Here is a 23582-nt window from a genome sequence, read left to right on the forward strand (position 1 = left end):
ATTCCCACCCCAGCTGCCCCTGGGCCCGGCCACAGCGCATTTCTCAAACCTCAGACATGCGCGCGGGTTCGGCACTGTTCACTACAGGCTTGGCTCACCTTTCGCCGTTCCCACTCGGATCCCTTTTCTGCCCCGGACGCAGGTCTGCCCCTCTGTGTTCTTCAGTCTCTGACGAGGCTGGGCCCTCCCCTTGTCTCCCGTGCCCGTGGAGCGAGCTGCTCCCGGGTTTTGTAAGACGCCCTCCGTTCACGGTCTCAGGATCAGGACCACGCCGCGTGGAGGGGGTGCGTGCTCCTCCTAGTTACCCTGTCAGGGCACACGTCGGGGCGTCTTCTCACCAGCCAATGTTGCCCTTGATTTCCCGGTTAATGTCTTAGCTCAGGCTGCGGCAAAGTAGCAGAGCCTGGGCGGCTGAAATAGCATTTAGCTCTGAAGTTCAGGAGGCTGGGCGTCTGGTGAGATGGGATCGGCCTCTGTCTGGTGAGGCCCCCCTCCACCTATCTTCTGCGTTCTCACGTGGGGGTGTGTGGGGGGGGATCCCCTGTCCTGAGGGCCCCACCCGCCGGCCTCTAACCTGATCGCCTCCCAGAAGCCGACAACTGCTCCGCCCTCGTCTTCTCCCACCACATTGGCGTGGGGCGTGTTTCGCCTCCAGCGATTATTGTGCTCTTCCGATGGGGAAGTGGCTGGGCACTTAGGGTCACGTTTGAGGGAGACCATCCCTGGGGCAGGCTGTCGGCAGAGAGACTTGAGAGCATTTACTTACCAGATCATATTTATGGGAAGAACCAGTTGAACAGCAGTTCTGATTTTTTGCTGCCGACTTTGGGACATTCAGACTGCTCAGGTGATTCCTCATGAACTAGAGAAGGCGGCCCCCTTCCCGCTCAAGAGGCTGGAAAGTAGCAGCCAATGCTCAGTGGTGGCGACAGTACGAGATCCTCCCATGAGGCTGTTCAGGGAACCCGCGTCGCTGATTTATTTCACGGGCTGGTGGAGGGCTGCCTCGAGAGGAGGCAAGATGTGGACTTATTATTTTGACCATCCGAGAAAAAATCCTGTGTCCCAGTGTTTGACCTGCTGAAATGTGCATGCCTGCCCCTTGCAAGCCCATGTTTCCGAGTATGACTTGTGAGCCTGAGTACATTCAGCTGATTTCAGATTTTGTACAATCACTTATCTTCTAGACAAAAAATATATTCCAATCAAGTTAAGACAAGACTGGGGAGAGAAAAAAATAAGGGTAGCAAATGGAGTAGAGGGTAGAAAGAGCAGAGGGACGTGCCTGCTCTTTGGGCCAGGTGTGCCGGGCGAGTCTCCTCATCACCCGAGGGAGGCTGTGAGGCTGAGCTGGCCGGAAACACGGCTGCAGTCGGGCTGGCAAACCCAAGGCGGCTGGCGGGCACCCTCTCACCTGTGGGCTGCACTGGGGCGGGAGAGGCCAGGGATGATGGTGTCTGGGTGGTGGCCTCCCCCAGGAAGGGAGCTGGCGGGCCCTAATGTCTCTTGCCCAAAGGTCTGATCGCAGCTTTAGGAAGGGTCCTGGAAACGCAGGGTGCTATGCACCCCCGCTTCCCCCAGCCCTGCCCAGTTCTGCACACTGCCCGGTCCATACCTGGAACGCCAGCTGCCTGTCCAGTTGGGAGAACCGTGGCTTCTGCCATTCGTCCCTGGTCCCTCAGGGGCCTGACCCTGTACCTGCAACTGAGTCCCAAACCCAAGTCAGCTTTCCCTGTCCTCCGCCTGGTTCCGGGCCGCCTCCTTCACCCTCAGAGAATGCACGTGCTCTGTGTTGGCGCGGGGCACGAGAGAGGCCACGAGAGAGGCCACGGCCTGCTCTGAAGCCAGCAAGAAGCGATTTGGAGGCGGTCCCAGGCTTGTTCCTCCCCATTTGCCTGGGTAGCTGGAAAGCAAACGAAGGGATCAGGAGGTGGAATGATGGACTTTTCCCTGATGGTGCTTTTGAGCAAAGGCAGAGCGGAATTCCAGGAATACTGGGAGCTTCTCAGCTGACTTTAGGAGGCTAGGATTATTATAAACTCATCGTCATGTCTGTTTCATAGGTAGATTTCAGCCATAGCAAATAGATTTTGGCTTTCTCATTCTGTTAGCCCCAAACTAAAGAAGTTCAAAGCTCAGGTGTCCCTGGGTTCCAGCTGCCACTGAGCCACCAAAATACCTTGTCTGTGTGAGGCTGATCAGCAGATTCCTGGCGGCCCACCTAGGAAGTGAGATCTCTGGGCTGCCCGGAGGTGGCCAGGCAGCACCACCTCACCCTGCATAGGTCACACCTAGAGTAGACAGGGACTTCTAGTAACAAAGGGTGAGCCAAACACTAACATCTGGCCCTGGCAGGCCAAGCCACAAACCTAACGACCTGCAGGCAACAGAGCAGAGAAGGTGCCACTCTGCCTGGGGCTGCCTTTGAGACTCTGGGCCAAGGGAGGTGGTCCCCCCGACCCCCTGGGCCTGGAATTTCCTGCCTTGCTTTTCCAAGTCCCTTCCCTGGGGTCACCTAGGGTCTCTGAAGTCCTTTCCCTGGGGCCACAGAGTCTCTGGCCCCTTCAAAGTGCCGGCTTCACCTCAGAGTGGCCCTCCTCCAAAAGGCACTGGTGACTCTTTTCTGGCTGCCCCAGGCTTTGAACCTGATCCCTGGGGCCTGCCGCGTCGTGTCCTTTTTTCAATCTCCTAAGAGGGGCTGGCTTGGGCCCACACTGGGGCGTGCTGTGGTTCCCTGAAGGGTCCCGGGGCACCGGCGCCCGCTCCCCAGTGGTGAACGCTGGGTTAACAGAAGGCAGCAATGCCTCCGTTTCCCACCTCCCAGCCAGGCCACAGTGACCTGGCTCCCACGATCCTGCCCACTGGTGGAGACCAGGCCACGTCCCTGGCTTCCACTGCAGCCTCAGAGATGTTGTCCAAACCCATTGGGGCTCAGCCACCCCTGCTGGCAGGGGACTGGCACCCCCCCAGCCCCCAGCCCCCAGCCAGGTTCCCTGCAGAGACAATTCTGTTGTGAGGCCAGGGCCAGAGGGGCTGATCTGTTTGGGGTCTGCTCTGGGCCCAGCCCCTGCCCTCACCCCTCGGTAAGGGGACTGCTCTTGAGGACTCACCCCTCGGTAAGGGGACTGCTCTTGAGGACTGAGTCCCTGGGTCCAGGGAAGGGAAGTGCTGAGCGAGGGCTGCCCCGTTGCGTGCTGCCTTGCCGTCCCCCTCCGTCCCCAGGGAAGAGGGCAAGCACGGGGCCCTCTCTACCTGCCCGGCGATGGCAGTGGGCGGGGAGAGACGGAGGTCCTTTGCGGCCAGTCGTCGGATGTGCTTGGCGGTGGGCCTGCCCCGAGGGGTGCGAGGAGCCTGCCTGTTGTGCTGTTTTTGTTTCTGAGGCTCCTTGTCTGCAGGGACGCCTGAGCGTCCAGCTCTTGCGTTTGTGGACTCACTGTTTTCTCAACTTTCTGAGGGTTCCCAGTTCGAATTTTTTGTTTTTTTCAGTGCCCCACATTGTCTCTCTGAGATCCACTTTTTTCCTTTTCTTTCTTCTCAGCTCCCGCCCCCTTCTGTTCTGTCTTTCTAGCCAGCGCCTTTCCTTAAATGCCTGGTGATCCGAGTTGCCCTTGGCCGCTGTGAAGGGGGAGGGGGAGGGGGGCTGCAGGAGGGCCTGGGCTCAGCAAGAGTCAGCGGGGCTGATGGGAGGGCTGGCTTGACTTCCCAGGAGGAGTCCACTAGTCTCCCGCCCAGCTGGAGTGAGTGAGGGGCGGGGGGTCCCTGCTGACCTGGCAGTCTGTCTGCCAGCCGCCTCAGGGAGTCTCCAAGGCCAGGCCTCGTTCCCTCCCTCTGCTCTCCTGCTGACACTGGGGCCAGACACCCTGAGCCCGGCTGAGTAGAGCAGTGCCGGGGACCTGCTGCTTCCCATAGACACTGGCCATTGGGCCCCCTGCTGGCAGTGGTCCTGAGCTCCTGGGGCCCTGCGTGAGGTCCAGCATCCTCCCAGGCCTCCCCTGCCCACCTGAGCTCTGCTGGGTCAGCGTCGCATCACCACCACCTGCCAGCTCACAGACATGTTTCTCCCATGTTGGGGTTTACATCCCTTTTCAAAATAATGCTTTTTTGGGTTCAAGGAGGACTTTGGGCAGTGACCGTGCACCCATGTCCCATGTTTAACTGGAAGATCTTCTCCCAAGACTGCTTCATCCCACTTTCTCTTCCACCTGGCTATGGGTGTTTGCCCTTTGGGGGACGCAGTGGAACTCCCCTGGGAGAGGGACAAAGGGCAGAGAGGGGAAAGGGCACTCACGGGCTTCCTGCTGTCCCCTGGGCTGAGAACACGTTTTGCAAGAACACAGACCAGGGAGTGGGACTGAGGCCCATGGGGGCGGCCGGAATGGAGTCCAGTGGCCGAGAGAGTGGGCCCCAGGCTGGCCTTGGCCAGACATGGGCTGTGCAGCAGCCCGACTCTGCCTTTCAGATCTGGGCCTGTCCCCACACCTCACGGCGCTCATGGCTGGCAGGCAGCCTCTGGGGAACAGCAGCAGCACCGGGGACACCGGCTTCAGCTGCTCGCAGGACTCAGGTAAGCCTCCCTGCCTCCCCGTGCCTCCCAGGATGGTAGGAGCGGAGCCTCCCACTGGGCCTGGAAGGAGCAGGCCCGGAGCCAGGAGCCTGGGTTTCCAGTCGCAGTTTGTGGCTCTGCAGAGCTTCTGTGCCTCAGTTTCCTCCTCTGTCTCGTTCCTGTTCTCTCTGCCACCCACCAGGGTTGTTGTGAGATGCCAATGAAGTGAAAGCCTTTAAATGGTGAAAATGCTGCTAAATGGCTGTGAGTTGTCACTCTGACTATAGAAACTCTTGTCTAGTAGACTCTGCAGCCAAGCTGCCCACTTTTCCGTCTCTGATGGCTTTTTACGAGCTGTGTTTCTAAGGCGAGTTGCTCGATGTCTTTCTGAACCTTGGAGCTGCCCGTCTGTGAGCTGTGGGGAGCAGTCCCCTACCAAGGGCAGCTCCAGCAGGGTCGGTTACCTGTTTCTGTCAGGACGCCGTAGCCCTGCCTTTGAGAAACGTATCACCGCAGAGCTTCCACATCCTGCGGCTACTCCCCCTCCAAGCCGTGGCTCCCGTGACCGAGCTGCTCCTGGCTGCTCATGGGCAGCAGGACTGCAGGCTGTGCTTGCTCAGTGGGCACCAGGAGGATCCAGCTGGGGCGTGTTGGCAGAAGCCGGCAGGGCCTCCCTATCAGTCACGTTTGCTCCATGTTGCTGAACAAGCCCTGCACCTGTGCCCCATCGGGGCTGGCGCTTCAAGGGAGCAGGGTGCAAGTCTGGGTTGCGTGAAGCAAGCGGGGCAGGGGGTATTTCCCCTGTGCTCCTCCATCTCCACTGCGGCAGCCATTGAGAACTCAGGCCTGCCTTGACCTGTGCTTCCTCGCCTGAGCCTGTTGTGGGCCTCTGGGGGCAGGCCCTGCACATGGACACTTTTCCCTGGAGGCAGGCTATTGACTGAGAATGTTCAGGATCTGGCAGCCAGCAGGCAGAATCACTGGCCTCACCAGTCTCTAGCCTTGAGGGTCTCTGTCAGTCCCCTGGCTATTTCCCTGTTCTCAGTCAACTGGGTGCCAGCAGCACTGTGGCCTCTGTTCATTCAGCAGACATTTGCCAAGCCCGTGCTCTGTCCACCACTGTGCTAGGTTCTAAAGATACTGTGAACTGCCTTCATGGCAGTCTAGTGTGGAGGACATCCCCTGCCCTTTAAATGGACGAACTGTATGGTAAAAAATTCTCTACTAAAAATAGATTTCAACTGTGCAAATGACATGATACTATACAGACTTTATCAAAGACTTCACCGAAAAACTATCAGAATAATGAATTCCATAAACTCACAGGATGCAAAGTCAATATACAGAAAAGAATTCTGATGTGTTTCTATACACTAATGAACTTGTTAAGAAAACAATCCCATTAAAATAATAAATTGCATTAAAAATTATTAAATGCCTAGGAGTAAATTTAACCAAGCAGGTGAAAGACCTATACTGTGAAAACTGTAAGACACTGATGAAAGAAATTGAAGATGACACAAATAAATGGAAAGATATACCATGCTCATGGACTGGAAGAATTAAATATTGTTAAAATGTCCATATTGCCCAAAGCGATCTACAGATTCAATGCTATTCCTATCCAAATCCCCATGGCATTTTTGCAGAACTAGAACAAGTAATCCTAAAATTTGTATGGTACCACAGAAGACTATGTAGCCAAAACTATGTTGAGAGAAAAAACAAAGCTGGAGGTAGGATAATCCCAGATTTTAGACTATACTATAAGGCTACAGTAATCAAAACAGTATGGTACTGGCACAAAAATAGACACATAGATCAGTGGAACAGACTAGAGAGTCCAGAAATAAGCCCTTGCTTATAGGGTCCGTATATGTCAAGGGAATCAGGAATATACTATGGAGAAAAGACAGTCTCTTCAATAAATGGTGTAGGAAAAACTGGGCAGCTACATGCAGGAGAATGAACCTGGATCACTGTCTGATACCCTACATAAAAATAAACTCAAAATGGATTAAGGACTTAAATGTAAGTTCTGAAACCATAAAAATCTTAAAACATAGGCAGTAAACTCTCAGACATTGGCTTTAGCAGTATTTTTCTGGATCTGTCTCCTTAGGCAAGGAAAACAAAAGCTAAAATGAACAAGTGGGATGACATCACAGTAAAAAGATCCTGCACAGCAAAGGAAACCATCAACAAAATGAAAGACAACCTAGTGAATGGAGAATATATTTACAATTGATGTACCTGATAAAGGGTTAATGTCCAAAACATATAAAGAAATCATGCAGCACACCAAAAAAAACCAAACAATTTAATTAGAAAATGGGCAGAGGACCTGAAGAGACATTTTTCCAAAGAAGACACACAGATGGCCCACAGGCACATGAAGAGATTCTCAGCATCACTAATCAGCAGGGAAATGCAAATAAAAATTCCAGTTCTGGGTATTTTACCTGAGGAAAATGAAGATGCTAATTTGAAAAAGATATATGCACCCCTATGTTTATTACAGCATTATTTACAGTAGCCAAGATGTGGAAACAACCTGAGTGCCAAAGATAGAGAAGATATGGTACATCAACAGAATGAAATATTACTCAGCTGTAAAAAGAATGAAGTCTTGCCATTTGTGACCACATGAACGGACCTAAAAGGTTATTATATGCTCAGTGAAATAAGTCAAAGACAAATACCATATGAGCTCACTTCTGTGCAGAATTAAAAAAAAAAAAGCCAGAACAGGCTCATAAATATGGAGTACAAACCGGTGGCTGCCTGAGGGGAGAGGGATAGGGGGTTGAGGGAATAGGTGAAGGGGATAAAGAGGGACAAACTTCCAGTTACAAAATAGCTAAGTCCCCAGGATGAAAACTATAACAGAGGAAATAGTCACTAATACCGCAATAACTGTGTGTGGTGACAGATGGAACTACACGTACCATGGTGAGCATTTTGTAATGTATATAAATGCTGAGTCACTATGTTGTATGCCTGAAATTAATGTAATATTATAGGTCAACTCTGTGTCAATTAAAAGAAAAGAGAACTGCGAGAAGAGCCATGGAAGGGGGCCAAGTGCCCTTGGGACACAGCTGTAGGTGTGCCCTCTGGGGAGGGAGCCAGGCAGGAAAGGTGAGGGACAGGGTGGGAAGGAGAAGGACCACGGGCTTTGGGGTTCTGACCTGACCACGTGCACACAGGCCTGAGTGGGTTTCAGCCCCACCCGTGACTAGCTGTGTCCCTGTTAGGAATCCCATCGATTAGCTCCTGCCGTGTACCCACGTCACATCTTCCCATGTCTCCGTTCACAATCCTCATGACTACCAGGTGGACCGAACTGAGATCCCCTTTCACAGAGGTGGAAAGACCGAGGGATTAAACAACGTGCCATGACCTGGGTCTGTCCGCCTCCCGCCCCCACTCCCGCCCAGGGCCCTGCTTCTGTAGGACACAGGACACAGGCCTTCATAGGCCACTCCCACACACCGCGAGGGCCTGCAGGGGCCTTCCTGGCTTCCTGAGTGCCGAGGGTGTGAAGCACTGAAAGCTGGAGACTAAGATGGAACATGGCAGGTCCTGGCATTTTGTCCCAGCCCCGCGAGCCCAGCCCACTCCTCCAAGCTGCCCACCTGCTCTGCCCACTTCCCTCTAATGGGACCCCCTGACTCACTGCCTCTAATACATTTTTCAATCCTTTGATCCCCAAAGAACTTTACATTTTCAAGTTTTAGTGTTTAGAACAACGAATTTTAATTCTATTAGTATTAAGTGTATTTAGTGTTTACTTAATGCAGTGTATTTACACTGACAGTGATTCAGGCTCTAAGAAGCACCACGCAGAGCATGGAGCTCCTTCAGGGGCGCCCACCCCGCCCCCATGCCCAGGTCTGGCACGCTTCACCCTAACGGGTTGGGGCGCATCACTGTCCCCGGACAACAGTGCTGTGTGTTTTGTGTCTGTGGCAGCCTGTGGTGGCTGCAAAATCCCTGGAGCTGGGGAGGGACAGTGTTTCCGGGCAGGTGCAGCAGGGCAGCTACCGCACCTGGTTGTAGGCGGGAGAGATGGAGGGAGGGATGCCGGCTTGGGGTGGGGGCCAGGAGGCAGAGGGAGGCGGGCATCCAGGGGCAGCGAGGCGGGTGTCAGGGGAGGTGCAGGCAGAGCCCTGTACGCACAGTCTGCCCTTGGTTTTAGGAACGGACATGATGACGCTGGAAGATTACACGTCGGAGGACAACCCTCCCTCCCACGGTACCTGCCCACACAAGAGAAGGAGCTCGGTGACATTCGAGGATGAAGTGGAACGTATCAGAGGTTGTTTTCTGTGAGATGGCTTCATGACAGCACAGGGGAAAGGGAAGGGTTGTAGGAAAGTTCCTTGGCCCAGCCCTGCCCCATACCAGGGCTCCCACCTTTGCCCGCAGCCCCACCATGGGCTGGGCAGGCAGTGGCTGGCGACGTCTGCAGACACTCAGCCCAGATCCTGATTCCCAGGAAGTTGCCTGATAGGACAAAATGATTTCCAAGCCCTCTGCAGTCTCTCCTTTATGGGTGACCTGTGGTTATAAATCCTGGCTCGGCCCCTCTGAGCCTCAGCTTCCGCATGTGGAAAATGGAAGTAGTGGCCAGCGGGACACCTGCTTTGCTGTCGCCCCTGAAGTGAAGGGCCACTTGGGCCTATGAGTGGGCTGATTGTGCTGTAGTCCAGTCGCTACACTTTTCTCTTCCACCTATTGTGAATTCAAGGCCCAGCACCTGGTCACCTCTGGAGTCTCGTTTCCCACCAGGTGTGATGGTTAGAAGAGTGGCAAAGGAGCCACCCGGCTGCCCTCGTTGTCCCCGAGCCCCACGTGTCCCTCCACCGCTGGCCCTCGTGTGTGTGTGTCTGCAGCAGCCCTGCCGGCGGGCAGCAAGCCCCCTTGAGAGGGGAGGCAGACACTGCTAACCATGGGGGTGGAAGTTGCCTGCCCTACAGGAAATGTGAGGGGTATGGGATAAATCATCTCCCCAAAATGTCAGGAGGGAAATGGGCGGCAGGGTTGCTGATAATGTGAGGCAATGGGTGTGAAACTGGAGACGCCCCGTCTTCTGTTTGTTTGCGCTGTCCGGGGCCCTAATCCCGGGTGGGTCACTTCCAGTCAGGAGGTTCCCCGGGACTCTGGAAACCCCGCGCCAGCGCACAGGGCAGAGAGCATCGGGTTTGTGGGGTTCCTAGCCTTAGCTGCTAACTGCTCTGGGGAGCTCAAAGACCAGAGAACTCTCTCCAAGAGGTACCGTTACAGAAAGTTAGTGATCCAGCCTTCTCTATGGGCCGGACCTAGGGACACATCTTAGAATTATTTGTGACAGTAACCCTCTAAAGTAAGATATACCGTGATCTTCTCTTCACAGATGAGGAAACAGGCTAGATTTAAAAACGTGTAAGGATTCCCAGGTACTAAGGGGGCCAAGGACTTCAGCCTGGGGACCCTGACTCCGGCTCGCCTCCCCCCAGGGCGCCGGGACAACAGGCATGCTCCTGGGACGGTCCTCGGTCCGCTTCCCCTCAGCCCCGCTAACCTCTTTCCTGCCTTCCCCTCAGAAGCTGCCAAGAACCCCGTTCTCCACGTGAAGGCTGAAGTGCACAAGTCCCTGGACAGCTACGCAGCCAGCTTGGCCAGAGTCATAGAGGCTGAAGCCAAAGTCAGCCTATTTGGGGAGGAGGCTTTACCTGGTGTCCTGATGGCGGTGCAAACTGTCCCTGGGGCCAGCCTTGGGGGCCGCCGAGGCAGCAGGACACTTGTGAGCCGCCAGAGGCTGCAGAGCATCGAGGAAGGGAACATTTTAGCTGCAGATCAGAGATAAGGGCCTGGGAGTGTGAGCAGGGGGCGTCTGGTGCACACAGAATACAGGGTCTGTGGTCAGTGACTTCGGTGTCCTGAGACCACATGGACTTCCCATAGGTCCCAGTGGTGGGACAGAGGCATCAAAAGCACAATGAAGAGCAGGTCCAGGTGTGGCCGTGGCTTATTGTGAAGGGGGCATGGAAGGGGAGGGAGACCGTGGCTCGGAAGGAAAGCTCATGGGCATGTCCTGTCTTCACAACCCGGATCCTGGGAGTGCAGCCATGCGATGTCCCAGAGCTCCAGGCGAGCTCTTCCCTGCACGGCCACCTAACAAAGCGGGACGGTCGCCCGGGCTTCCCGCGGTGGGTACTGGCCACATGGGGCTGACGGTGCTGTACTGACGGGTCCCAGAGAACAAGGAGCCAAGCACCACAGATGGCCCTGCGTGTCGCCCTGGTCATGGCCTTGCTGTCAGTGGGGCCAGTAGGGGCTGCACACAGGCCACTGGGCAGAGGTGAGGCCCCTCCCACCACCTCCCCATTGACTGCGTCTTTGGTATTTCAAAAGAAGGGAGAAACCACTAAAACAGGAGGAAGGAGCAGATAGCTCATTTCCAGAATTAAAAGAGCCCGGCTGGTTAGGACCCATGTGATGAGGCTATGGTGCCAAGCACGGGAAATGGAGGAACTGCCATCTGTGGAGGGGATCCCGGCACGGGGAAGCTGCTGGGATCCTGGCTGGGATGCCTGCCTGGCTGCTCAGAGGGACTGGCCTCCAGCTCCCCCGGCAGCGTGCCCAGCGTGGCAGTTCCCCCAAGCCCGAGCAGCGTGAGCTAAGGGGACAGGGCCAAGGCCCCAGCTGGGTCTGCTGCCTCTTACCATGTCATCTGGGGCTTCCTGTCCCCTCCGAAGGCCATGTGCCAGGTGGGAGAAGGGCGGGAAGGTGGGCTGAATGGGCTCCAGGATCACTGCCAATGTGATCTTCAATGCCCTGACTTTGTAAGTTAGAGATAAGAGAGGAAAAAGCAGGGCCCAGGACCAACATTTGCTGGCGTGAAGTGGTTTCCAGTGGGTTTGTGTCAGGGGTCCGACCTGGCCGCTCGGCTCTGGCGCAGATGGGACAGGGAGGCAGGCTGCAGGAATGTGGTGTGCATGGGCCGGTCCCCCTCCCCCCTGAGCTGGGCAGCAGTTGTGGGGCAGGGGTGACCTGGGGAGCTTGCCTGAACCCGTGCCTGTGCTTCTGCCTGGTGACTACGGGAGCAACATGCAGGCTTTCCCGCCTCCGGAATCCCAGGTGGCCGGCAGAGGGTAGGCTCCGAGGGGACCCAGCAGGCCTCTGTACACACCAAATTCCCTTGCAGTGTGAGGTGGGAGCTTTGCTGTGGGGCAGAAACCAGACTGGCAGGTCCCCTGGCATGCGGTTTACAAAGGGCTTTCCTGTTTCCTTCCCTGGGACCAAACTCAGCGCTTCTGGGCCAGAGGCTCTGGATGGCAGTGGGGGAGCACATGGCTTTCCTAGAGGGGCAGGGGCCCCCTCTGCGTCCTTCCCATGAGAGTGCTGGTCAGGCAGTCCTCTCTCTGCAAGGCAGCATTCCTAAAGCTGAGGGCATTTATGTCGTGTGTGTGTATACTTTTCCAAGCAGCTGTCTAGTTTCTGAAAGGACCACATTCCTGACCAACTAGTGTGCACAGAAGGGGAATGGGGCAGGGAGGCCTTTTCCACCAGCTGGGATGGCTCGCCAGGGGGCCCTGAGGGCCAACACGCCAGCCTGGAGCCGAGGATGGGCTAGTGCCTCCTCTGGACCACAGCGTTGTGGACTCTGGGGAAAGAGTCCTGAGGCCTCGCGTCCCCACTGGCTGGTCCCAGACTAGCTGGGATATACTAGGATTTAATCTAAGCAGATCTTGACACTGCACAGGACTCACTCCAGGCACCCCTTTTCTGCTGAGGCCCAGGCATGTACTCACCTACCGGATGCTGCGCGTCCACCGTGCATAAGCACCAGCTGGGCTCTGGGCAACACCGCCAGAGGGTTTTCACTCACTCAGGGAGACCCCGGGGGATACTGACGCTAACAAATAGGGAAGTAAATATTGTGGAAAGAACTGGGCTCCAGAGGGAGGTGAGTATTTCCAGCTAGGGGAGTTAAGGACAGATCCACGAAGTAGGCGACAGTTGAGCCAAGCCTCGGAGATGTTTGACCGTGGGAGCCATACTTCACATACTCAGGAATTCAGATTTGCCTGGTTCAGCCTGAGTGGGAACAAGAGTGTGAAAGCGAGGAGGAGGCTGGACGGAAAGGGGCCATGCCCCGGCGCTGCCCTTAGGTCAGCCTAGCTGCCCCTCTAAGCCCAGGCCCACTAGCCTCTGCCGTGCAGCCGCGGCCGGAACCCTGCCTCTCCAAGGGGACCCTGTGCGCAGTGGCAGGTGGGACCTTTTGGCTCTGCCCATCTCTGCTTCTTTCTTCAAGGTTGCCACTGACCCTGTGCTGGGCTCCAGATAGCAGGTTTGGGGCTGCGGTGGCCCTGAAGGCACTGGATCTCACTACAGAGTGCAGCTGTGGTGGCCGGGGCTCCGAGGCATGGTGCCAGGTGGCAGTGGGTGTGTGGCACCCAGGCAGTACCCACAGTGCAGCCCCAGCAGCAGATGCTCGCTCCTGGCAGAGAGCTCTTGGTCTGGCTCTGTCTCCACTGCAGGCCAGCCTTTGAGGGCCACCAGCTGGCTTGCTTCATGGGTGACCACGTATGGGGTGGCAGGTGCCACCACTGTTCAGGGTGATCTTGGACAGATCACCACCCAGGAGGTGGTGGGGAATGAAAGACGGGGCCACCTGGTGCCTGTGCTGACCCATTAAAGAGCTGCTGGACTGTCTGGTGGAAGTGAGTGACCAGGGAGCTCTGTGACAGACCAAGGTGGCTTGGGGTGTGAGGCAGGAGGGAAGCATTTACACAAGGGCTTGTTAGCTTGTTCAGCTCTCACGCCAAGCCCCCACCCCGGCAGCACCCCCCACTTGTGGTGGGAGGACTTGGGGCAGACGTGAGGTGGGCAGGGTGCGGCGTGTGCTCATGACTGCTCAGCCCGGCTGCGCTCTGGCTGGAAGGGACCTGGAGGGGGACGCGCCCAGCATAGCGTGCGGCAGGAGCCAGCAGGGACTGTGCCTGCTGTGTGTCCCATTAGACTCAGGACACCTGACAGTGGGAACAGGGCAGGCCATGCATATGCATAGTAAGGTCGGTCTGGACCCCATGCCTCTGCTCACCAGCTGGCAAGGTGTCTTGGGCCACTGACCCCGATCTTTCTGCACCGCGGTTCTATCTGTAAAATGAGGTCTGTGACCTACTTCTATGTGGGACGTGGAGTCTAGGTGGGCCCCATGGATGACAGCAGATTAATGCAGGTCAGCATAGTTCCTGGGGCACAGTCCATGCTGGGCCACTTCCCTTAGTGGGAATTCTTCCCTTCTGAGAACCTGTGATCCTAGACAGAAGCGAAGCTGTTGAAGGTTGTGGCCGTGTGTGCTGCACTGCACAGGAAGTCCCCTGGGAGGAAGGGACAAGGGAGGTCTGAAGGCGCAAAAATGAGCCTTTCTGCTCCTGCCTCGGCGATGGCAGACCCCAGGGCCTGGTGTGGTCTCAGTCCACAGCGCCAGCTCTGCCCTGCCCTCCCGTACGGCCCAGAAGGGACATTCTCCCAGACATGCCCCAGGCGCCGAGGCCAGCTCTGTGCCCGGCTGACTGGGGGTGGCTCTGTATTCACAGACACTGGTCCTCCAGGCCCTGAGGGAAGAGGCGGTGCAGGAACAGGAGTCCCTGCTGCCGCCTGCAGTGTGCATGGGACCCCGGGGAAATTCTGTGGGACAGAGAAGGGAAGCCATGGTTTCCTCCTGAAGCGAAGGAAAATGGTTGTAGGCACAGTCTCCACAGCTTTAGGGCAGGGCTGGGCTGGCCACCTGGGGGGAAGGGGACACTCTGACTCCAGGGGGGCCAAGGAAGTGAAGGGAGTCATCTGAGGTCTCAAAGTGTGTCAGCCAGCATCAGGGCTGCACACGAGCTCTTGGCCACACTGAGGAACGGCCAGGCTTGGTTAGGTGGGCAGGAAGGACTGCCATGAAGCCAGGAGGGAGTATCTGCTTGCCAGGCCCAGTATGACTGCAGGCCCCACACATGCGACTGTACTCACTGGAGAGAATTCAAGGCACGAACTCAAATCTACCTGAGGTCACCAAGAGTAGTTTTGCTCAGTGCTATTTTTAAGAGTACGTAATACACAAAGCTGCATCCATGTCCCTCAGAAAGCTTTCTCCTGAATAGTATTAACTGCCTAGAAACTAGAAGTCACTTCTTCTCTTTGACACCACCATTTGGAAATATCACAAACCACAGGTGTGTCAGCCCCGCCCAGGCAGGACCCCAGGAGGCAGGCAGGGCCCACCCGGCTAGGTGGAACGGGGGGTCTGTCAGCAGTGGGGACAGAGCTCTGCTGTATTTCCAACACAGACTCCTGGATGCAAAAGCGGTTAAAAGCCAACTTAAAAAAAACAAGAGCAAGCTAATCCTGAAATAAATTATACTTGAAGTTTTTGGATGACTTTTTTTCAAAGATATTTTGTTCAGGATTATTATAAATGAGTATTTATAAATAAGTATATTTAGAATAGTCTTGTTTACTTGATTAAATGTCCGTTTTTGGTACACGTAGCTGTGGAAATCGTGAATTTGTACTTGGACTTGTTGGACTGGACTATTCTGGGGTCTCCCCTGTACCCGACTCATGTTCTGCAGCAATACCTGTTTCCAGCCCCCTTTCTCACGGGCCAAAGAAAGGGGACTGAGCAGAAAGGAGCCCACTTGGCAGAGCTGGGGTGGGAATGTCCAGACCCTTCGCCTGGGTACACCCACCCATGCGGTTTTCATACATTCCTCCAAGATAGACTCATCAAGTATTGTTAAATGACTCCTCAGCATGGCCAAACGTCTTAAACCAGTTTTTAATGATGGCCATGCCATGTTCTCTGTCTGTCCATCCCATAACCAAAGTCAGAAGATTGGTGTCAGACTGTCACTCAGACTCCAGGCCCCAAGCCCAGCACCTCCACCCGACGCCCAGCTGCCACTGCTCGGGTCACACTCCTACTGAGCAGGCGGTAGTCGTCTCCCCGCCCCCGCCCCGCATACTGGACCACGGGAGCAGCCAGGACTCGTCAGCTCTGCCTCTACAGACTGTTTTCGCCCTCTGCTGCCCACCCTGCCCTCTGTAATATGACCACAAACCTCTCTGCAAAAAGGCTGAACATAGGGGACCTAACTCCTTTGACAAATACCCTTGTTTTAATTAAAAAACTAACAGTTTTAAGTTCCCAGCAAAACTGAGCAGAAAGCTCAGAGCTCCCACAGGCCTTCTCCCCGGCCCCCTGCACAGGCCCCCCTACGCTCAATGCCCCGCACCAGACTGGACAAACCCCGTGTCGATTTTCTCCCACTGATTTTCCTGCCGAGGAGTCACTCCCCGAGCCCGGCGCCTCTGGAGCCTCTGCCCTGCCGGGTGCCCAGCACTGTGCACGTCCCCACGGCTGCCCTACCGCAGTGGAGAGAGTGCTCGGTTCTCTGCGGGCAGCCTAACCCCTGCGTTTGGGGGATGAGGTACACTCACCATGAGGCGACAGCTGGCAGTGAAGGTGATGCACTTTGGAGGGGGAGGAAAAGCTCTGTGTGTGATTGTCACATACAAGTCGCGACAGAAAAGGTTACTGAACCTAGAAGAGAGCAGGTCTGACGTCACAGAAATGAATGGAAAACATGGCCCAAGGCAGCAAGGCATTCAATAAAAAGTCAGATTCAGGGAATCTTAAAACAATCAACTTCTTTAATTAGAAAGCAACAAACATGCAAATGGCAAGTGTAGAAATTTATCTGAATCAACGTTTTCACCATAATGAAAATTACTCTTCCACAGCGATCCAAGCCCCACATCGAAGGTCAGGGGAAGATTGCACTTTGCATTTTCTAGCACTCCTCAAACATGGCAAAAAGTTTTAAACATTTTGCTAGTTTTTGTTTTAGACATTCTCCCAAATTCATGCACACAATCATTCCAAACCAATGTTAGGTTATCCCAAAAAGGGAGGAAAACTCCAAAAAACCATAAGCTTAAAATTGCACTAAAGCTCTGTAAGGAAAAAATATAATAAATGTCTTATACAAATTTCAGGACATCTAAGTCTTGCCCACAGGAGCTGCTCATTCCTCGTCCTCATTTTCGTTCTCCTGACCAGAGCCTTCTGATCTGTCACCCTCCATCCGGTCTGGAGAACAGATGAAGTACTTTTAGTGTTAGAATTAAAATAATTTTCAATGCCTTTTATTTAAAACTGATTAAAATGTATATAATTCAACACATGATTATGTGAAAATCCATTCACTGCTCTGTGTAGGTAAGTTATTTTTTGCCTCTGGAGGCAAATAAGGACTAAAGGAAATAGCATTATTAACCCTGAATATGCGTATAATTCTAAATATAGGTTAACAAAAGTTATAAAAACCCTAAAGATATGGACACATTATAGCCCACTGCTGAGGTTTCCAAACTGTTCCTTGGAGTCCAGGAGTCTAATGAGGGGAGTGAGGCGGAGGCTGCACACTGCAGGATCGGGACCATTCTTGAGGATCTGTGCACTTCTGTTTATAAAAAGATTTTTAAAAATTCAACGTCTGCTATGTCCAGGCACTGTGCTGAGAGCTGAGGCTACAACGGTGACCAGGGCAGACACAGTCTGCCCTCAGAGAGCTTATCTAGATTAGATAAATACTCAAGTGAATACATGTCAATCCCAAACGGTGGTGAGCGGGGCCGGCACGTTCTCTCAGGCTTTCAGGACTCGCACTTGCTGGTCCTCTGCTCGGGGCACTTCTGCCCAGTTCAGCTATAAAGCTTCTGCTTACCCACTTAAACACAACCATTATTGCCTTTGTGAAACTTGTCCTGGACTTTTTCTAACACCCAACTTACAGGATGTTCTGGACTGTGGAGGAAGTGGTGCACAATCTTGCATGTCCCACAGATGGTCCTAAGGGCAATAAAGGTTGTTCGCATGTCTTCCTTGCAGACAAGACTATGGGAGGGTAGGAGGTACTTCTTTTTATCTTATATCCTAAGGGCCAAGTATAGGAGGTTCAGTGAACGTTTATGAATAAATGTGAGTTTTACTCAGAAGAGATACGTCACATTAGGGTATATAAAGAGCCATCAATCAGCATAAAATCACTGCCACACTAGGATGGCAACTGCCACAGAAACACTTTCCCAGGGGAACATGGGAACTACTAGGGTCAGACACAGAGGGATGGTTCAGTCCCACTGTCAACAGCAAGACAAGACTGAACCCTGAGATTTCATTTATCTTCCACACAGGCTTAACCATCCCTAATGGATCCCAGGTCAACAATACCAAGAAGACTATACAAAGGATACTATATTTATTGTCCAAGTGAATTAGATTAAACCCCCTTGATGCTGACTCCACTTTAATGTTAAACTAATATATGTATATGTTTTAAAACATTAATTATACAAATTTTAGCTATTAAATAATTCATACACATTTGTTAAATGAACAAAAGATTTGAATAGATTTTCATGAAAGCATTTATAAACAGTGGAAGAATTTCTGATCAATAAAAGACATTAAGGAATGTGAGTATAAAAGAGATGACACTATTCTTACTGTGTGGTACACTTCACAAGAGAAGAAACTGTGAAGTCGCTCTTCTGCTTACGGACATGATCATGAGTGGGCATCCCAGGAACAGCTGACCATGCAGTCAGCAAGCCTGTCCCGCCCGACAAATGAGAGCAGCCCGAGGACGCACGGTCAGTCTACTGCAAGTGTGCTGGGTTCTTACCCAAGTTCTTCACTGTCACACTGAATAAAGACGGGGAAATGGAGGCTTAAGAAGAAATGTCACAGCCTAGATCAGGGAGTTTACAGTAGTTGCTGGAATTCTGCAGTCTAAAGCAAACCATAAGGAGACAAGTGAGGGCCAAGCAGGTCCCAAAGACGCTGCAGAATGACAGTGGCCTGTGGAGTGAGAAGAGGTCAGAACAGCTGTCCTCTTAAATCCACCTCCAGCTGCTGCAGTCAGCTCTCGGAACACAAACCCGATTCCTAAGGACAAGTGACAGCCTTGTTCATCGCCTGCTACTAGGGTCCTAAACTACAGGGCAGTTCAACTCCCTCACAAACCTCTGGGGGGCAGTTACAGTCCAAGGAGGTCTAGGAACACTGTGTTCTTTTAAGTGAAAATGGAAGAATCAGCATCTATATCCACTGTTTTCAAAATAGGCAACACCAAATTGTTTTTGTAAATTAGGTTTACATTGTGGAAAGGTTTCTTTTATTCTTTTAGAAGTATTTTTCAGGAATTATTTTGGTTGGGGAGGATGATATGAAGATGTATGAAGTTTGCTGGGGCAGGGGTTAAGGGAGATGTGAAAAGAATTCCCCAAAGGAAACTGGTGTTCCATAGAAATGCAGTTTTCCAGGATATCCATCACAGAAGAATTTTTTACTATCTTAAGAAAAAGCATAAATCCAAGACTCATCATTAGCTAGAGATTTGATACTACAAGTTCAGTCATTCATTCTGCACTCACTCACTAAGCAACTATTATGTACCAGGCACTGTTCTTGGAGCTGAACACCCAGCTGTGAATAAGACAACATAGGTCTCACTCTAAATGAGCTTACTCTTCAGAGAAGGAAGGTAGGTAACAAACAAGACAACAAATGTCTTTTTCTCCCTAATTGTGAACAAGGCAACAAACAAACGAAAAGTGAGAAGTACCCAGAAATGCAGTGAACAGCATGAGTGAATGGTGGGGTCACACTGGGTGACAAGGGAGGACTTTTCTAGGAGGTGACACTGGAGCTGAGACCTCAATTATATGTTAACTTGGGGGTACTGTTCTTTAGGCAGAAGAAACAATGAGAAAAGGTGTGCTCACAAGGTTGAGTTTGAAGAAGACAACAGAGGTGAGCGTGGCTAGACTGCAGTGGCCGGGGAAACAGGAATGAGTCCACATCAGCGGCTCACAAGGTGTGGCCACATACGGCCTTGTGGACCAGGGTGAAGTCTGGGTTCCCTTTTAAAAGAAGTGTGGCACCCCTGAGAACTGTAAGCCAGGGTGACATGACCTAGTTTATGTCTTAAAGAATGAGTCAGCAAATTACAGCCCATGTGCAAATCCAGCCCACAACCTACTTTTGTATAGTTTTCTTAGAACCGTGCCACACCCACTCTATGGCTGCTATTGCACTACAGAGGCAGAGAGAGTGCCTGCAACACAACCCATGGACCCATAAAGCCTACAATATTTACTGTGTGGCAATTTAAGGAAAAGGTTTACTCACCCATGTTTTAAAAAGATCCTCTGGCTGCTATGTGGAAATCAAACTGAGAGCAAGAGTGGAAGCAGGGAGACAAGGGTGGATGAATATGGGTTTTGTTCTGGAGTAAAATCACCTAATTTGCTGATAGTGAACATGTGCATGCCCTGAAAAACCGAGTTCTCCAGGCCCATCACGGAGAACACTAGGGTGTCCAGACTCCCATGTGCCCAGGCCCAGAGATATCAAGACATGCATGCCCAGAGACACTTCAGGGTTTTTTATAAGTCAGCCTAACACACTTGGAATCTATCCTAAGAACATGAGGAAGGCACAGCAGAATTTTAAGGAGGCAACTTGATCAGATTCTAAGATAGTCCAGAAGAGTTTAGAATGCTCCAGACAAAATTACCACTGCTCCAAAGCCAGCAAAGTTTCTAGGGATCAGAACTACCTTCACATATCAAGAAGATTCCACTATAAGTCTCTGGCATAGTATTCATGAGAATAATTTTGCTTGCTTTTTAAACTGCAACAGCTCAAACCCTATTCAGATAAAATGATTCAGAATCTTTAGTGGGTAGGACCCAGGTATTTGTAGTTTTAAGAAGCCCCAAAGGGGAAAACAAAAGCAAAAATGAACAAGTGGGACTATATCAAGCTGAAAAGCTTCTGTACAGCAAAGGACACCATCAATAGAACAAAAAGACATCCTACAGTATGGGAGAATATATTCATAAATGACAGATCTGATAAAGGGTTGACATCCAAAATATATAAAGAGCTCACGTACCTCAACGAACAAAGAGCAAATAATCCAATGAAAAAATGGTCAGAGGAACTGAACAGACAGTTCTCCAAAGAAGAAATTCAGATGGCCAACAGACACATGAAAAGATGCTCCACATCTCTAGTCATCAGAGAAATGCAAATTAAAACCACAATAAGGTATCACCTCACACCAGTAAGAATCGCCACCATCCAAAAGACAAACAACAAATGTTGGTGAAGATGTGGAGAAAGGGGAACCCTCCTACACTGCTGGTGGGAATGTAAATTAGTTCAACCATTGTGGAAAGCAGTATGGAGGTTCCTCAAAAAACTCAAAATAGAAATACCATTTGACCCAGGAATCCCACTCCTAAGAATTTACCCTAAGAATGCAGCAGCCCAGTTTGAAAAAGACGGATGCACCCCTATGTTTATGGCAGCACTATTTACAATAGCCAAGAAATGGAAGCAACCTAAGTGTCCATCAGTAGATGAATGGATAAAGAAGAGGTGGTACATATACACAATGGAATATTACTCAGCCATAAGAAGAAAACAAATCCTACCATTTGCAACAACATGGATGGAGCTAGAGGGTATTATGCTCAGTGAAATAAGCCAGGCAGAGAAAGACAAGTATCAAATGATTTCACTCATCTGTGGAGTATAAGAACAAAGAAAAAACTGAAGGAGCAAAACAGCAGCAGACTCACAGGACCCAAGAATGGACTAACAGTTACCAAAGAGAAAGGGACTGGGGAGGATGGGTGGGAAGGGAGGGATAAGGGCAGGGGTAGGGGGGAAAGAAAGGGGCCATTATGATTAGCATGTATAATGAGGGGAGGGGCACAGGGAGGGCTGTACAACACAGAGAAGACAAGTAGTGACTCTATAGCATCTTACTACGCTGATGGACAGAGACTGTAATAGGGTATGTCAGGGGGACTTGGTGATGGGGGGAGCCTAGTAAACATAATGTTCCTCATGTAATTGTAGATTAATGATACCAAAAAAAAAAAAAAAGTAGTCCCAAAGTGGATCTGAAGCCCACCCTTCCTTAAAATCACAGCCCCAGGAGGAAGGTTCAGTCTCTCATCTATCCCTGGGCTTCCAGAGGCTGTGTGGAAGGATGGCTGGGCTGACATATTTTGTGGCTAGTCTGTGCTTACTGGGCTGCAGTCTATCGCTAACTGCCTTGAATATGGACACGTCATTGCACTTGGGATACTAGACAACGAAGCGAAGGAGAGGAAAGGGTAGCTGCCTAGTTGACTCATCCAGTAATTAGTTATCTTAAGAATAAAAGCAGCAGAAATAAGAAGTCTTGAGTACCTTTTTCCATCTAGTCTTTTATATAAGAGAAGTGAGAGGGTGAGAAACGAGTGAGTTTAGTTGACTAAACATACTAAAAATTATATTTTTGATTGCTGGCAAAACAAAATGGAAAAAAGGGAATCTTTGTATTACGAAATACCTAATCCTAAAATCAAGGACGGTTGGTAGTTGCTATTAGCTGACAAACCACTGCCACATAAGCACCTGTTTAAAATAGATTCTCAAAAAAAAAAAAAAATAGATTCTCACACAAATGAGAGAATTTATTAATTTCCTTACAAAAATCCAGGAAAAACTATTCATCAGATAAACTCTTTCTAAGAACAAGCAAATTTTAGGAGTCACGATCTTGTTCTGATAAATATCACTGCTGGTACTAGTTGGTTTTACAGTTTTAATTAGACACACGGTGCTTCTTCCAGGTATTCAGATGTACTACCCTCTGTCCTCCAGGACTTTGAAACACGCTGGCTCCCCTTTACCATGCCTGCAACGCTTGCCTCTCCACCCACTCCCTCTGAGAAGTGGTGATTAACCTACTGCTCATGCAGGCCTCAAGGATAACAAAGAGTGAAGGTGGGAGGGAAATGCATGACTACAAAGACCCTGAGGTGGGGAAGAAGTGGACGTACCCCAAAATTCAATGAGGAATGAGTGTATGGCGTGGCTAGAGAAGGAAAGAACTCTGGGAATGAGCTAGAAAGGCAGTCTGAGAGCAGAACACCCGGAGGGCCGCATGTCACATCCGGGGCTGGATGTCTTCCTGCAAGTGAAATTTCTAGGTCCAAGGGGAGTAAGGGCCTGGAAGCTAGTTTCAAACACAGGCTTTACTACTCATCATTTGTGTGACCTGACCCAGTTGTAAGGGGTTGGAGCTAAGTGAGGATAAATCTGTGAAATGACCAGTGTGATGCCTGACACATTATAGGCACTCTATAAATTGTGGTGGTGATTATTGTTAAAGAATAGATAATACCTAACATATAAAGAAATTCCATCTATGAAACCAGTGAAAAGTGATAAAGATGTTTTGTTTAATCAACTTATTTTGTTTGTAATGGATCCTGGATCTTTCCTACTGTTATGAACACCGATCATTCAATTCCTTTTTGAATAGTAGTCATAACATATGCATTTTGTGCATCTGCGGCTCTGAACCTCATAGTTTATCTTCCAAAACAAAAAATCCTGACAAACCCATCCTGAGGCACGTGCCTGACCCTCTGCAGCAGCATCGCATTTATTCCTGTCTGGGCGAGGCTGACCCAGACCACGGAAGGCACCCTGCCTTCTGGTTTATGGTCTGTTCCTCCACGCCGGCAAACAAACTCGCTGATCAGCATTTTCACGTGACTCTGTCTTTTCATTTGGACACTTGCCAATAAATTTGGTTCACGAAGAAATAAGTTACTGCGCTAAGATCAAGAGTTCACAGAACTCCTAGCTCAGAAGTTCAAACTGTCTTCATTTTGTGACTTAAGGAAATTAACTAAATCCTTTTAAAGCAGATCTTCAATAATAACATGATCTTCAAATATAATAATGACCTTAATCGTACACTGACAGTTCTTACCAGCTCGGATATGATTCAGCGAAGCCAACATCCTCAACATGAAAGAGGCTGGAACTGTAATGGTGTTTCTAGTCTCTTCCAGCATGAGTTCATTTCGATTTATAACCTATGAGGCAAATTAAACAACCACATCAAAGACTAGAGTA

At 51.3% G+C, this 23582-nt stretch overlaps 2 protein-coding genes across 17 annotated transcripts in view; one reads left to right on the plus strand and one right to left on the minus strand.

Annotated features, from left to right (window-relative positions):
* Positions 1-14950, plus strand: part of GPR161 (G protein-coupled receptor 161) — a 39402-nt gene extending 24452 nt beyond the window's left edge. For 4 of the 6 annotated variants that reach the window (XM_036899374.2, XM_036899219.2, XM_036899310.2 and 1 more), the window contains 3 exons: positions 4460-4564; positions 8745-8864; positions 10132-14950. In XM_036899374.2, coding sequence (XP_036755269.2) covers positions 4460-4564; positions 8745-8864; positions 10132-10394 — 488 coding nt within the window. In that variant the 3' untranslated portion in view covers positions 10395-14950. Of the gene's footprint in view, positions 1-4459; positions 4565-4745; positions 8663-8744; positions 8865-10131 lie in introns of those variants that run through there. The other 2 variants (XM_057494949.1, XM_036899419.2) reach the window with 2 other exon arrangements.
* A 1266-nt stretch (positions 14951-16216) lies between these two features.
* Positions 16217-23582, minus strand: part of DCAF6 (DDB1 and CUL4 associated factor 6) — a 117358-nt gene continuing 109992 nt past the window's right edge. For all 11 annotated transcript variants that reach the window (XM_036898881.2, XM_036898796.2, XM_057494947.1 and 8 more), the window contains 2 exons: positions 23437-23542; positions 16217-16676 (listed from right to left, as the gene is read on the minus strand). In XM_036898881.2, coding sequence (XP_036754776.2) covers positions 16612-16676; positions 23437-23542 — 171 coding nt within the window. In that variant the 3' untranslated portion in view covers positions 16217-16611. The remainder of the gene's footprint in view (positions 16677-23436; positions 23543-23582) is intronic.

The sequence above is a fragment of the Manis pentadactyla genome, chromosome 19 (genome assembly GCF_030020395.1).
Source record: "Manis pentadactyla isolate mManPen7 chromosome 19, mManPen7.hap1, whole genome shotgun sequence".
Taxonomy (NCBI): domain Eukaryota; kingdom Metazoa; phylum Chordata; class Mammalia; order Pholidota; family Manidae; genus Manis; species Manis pentadactyla.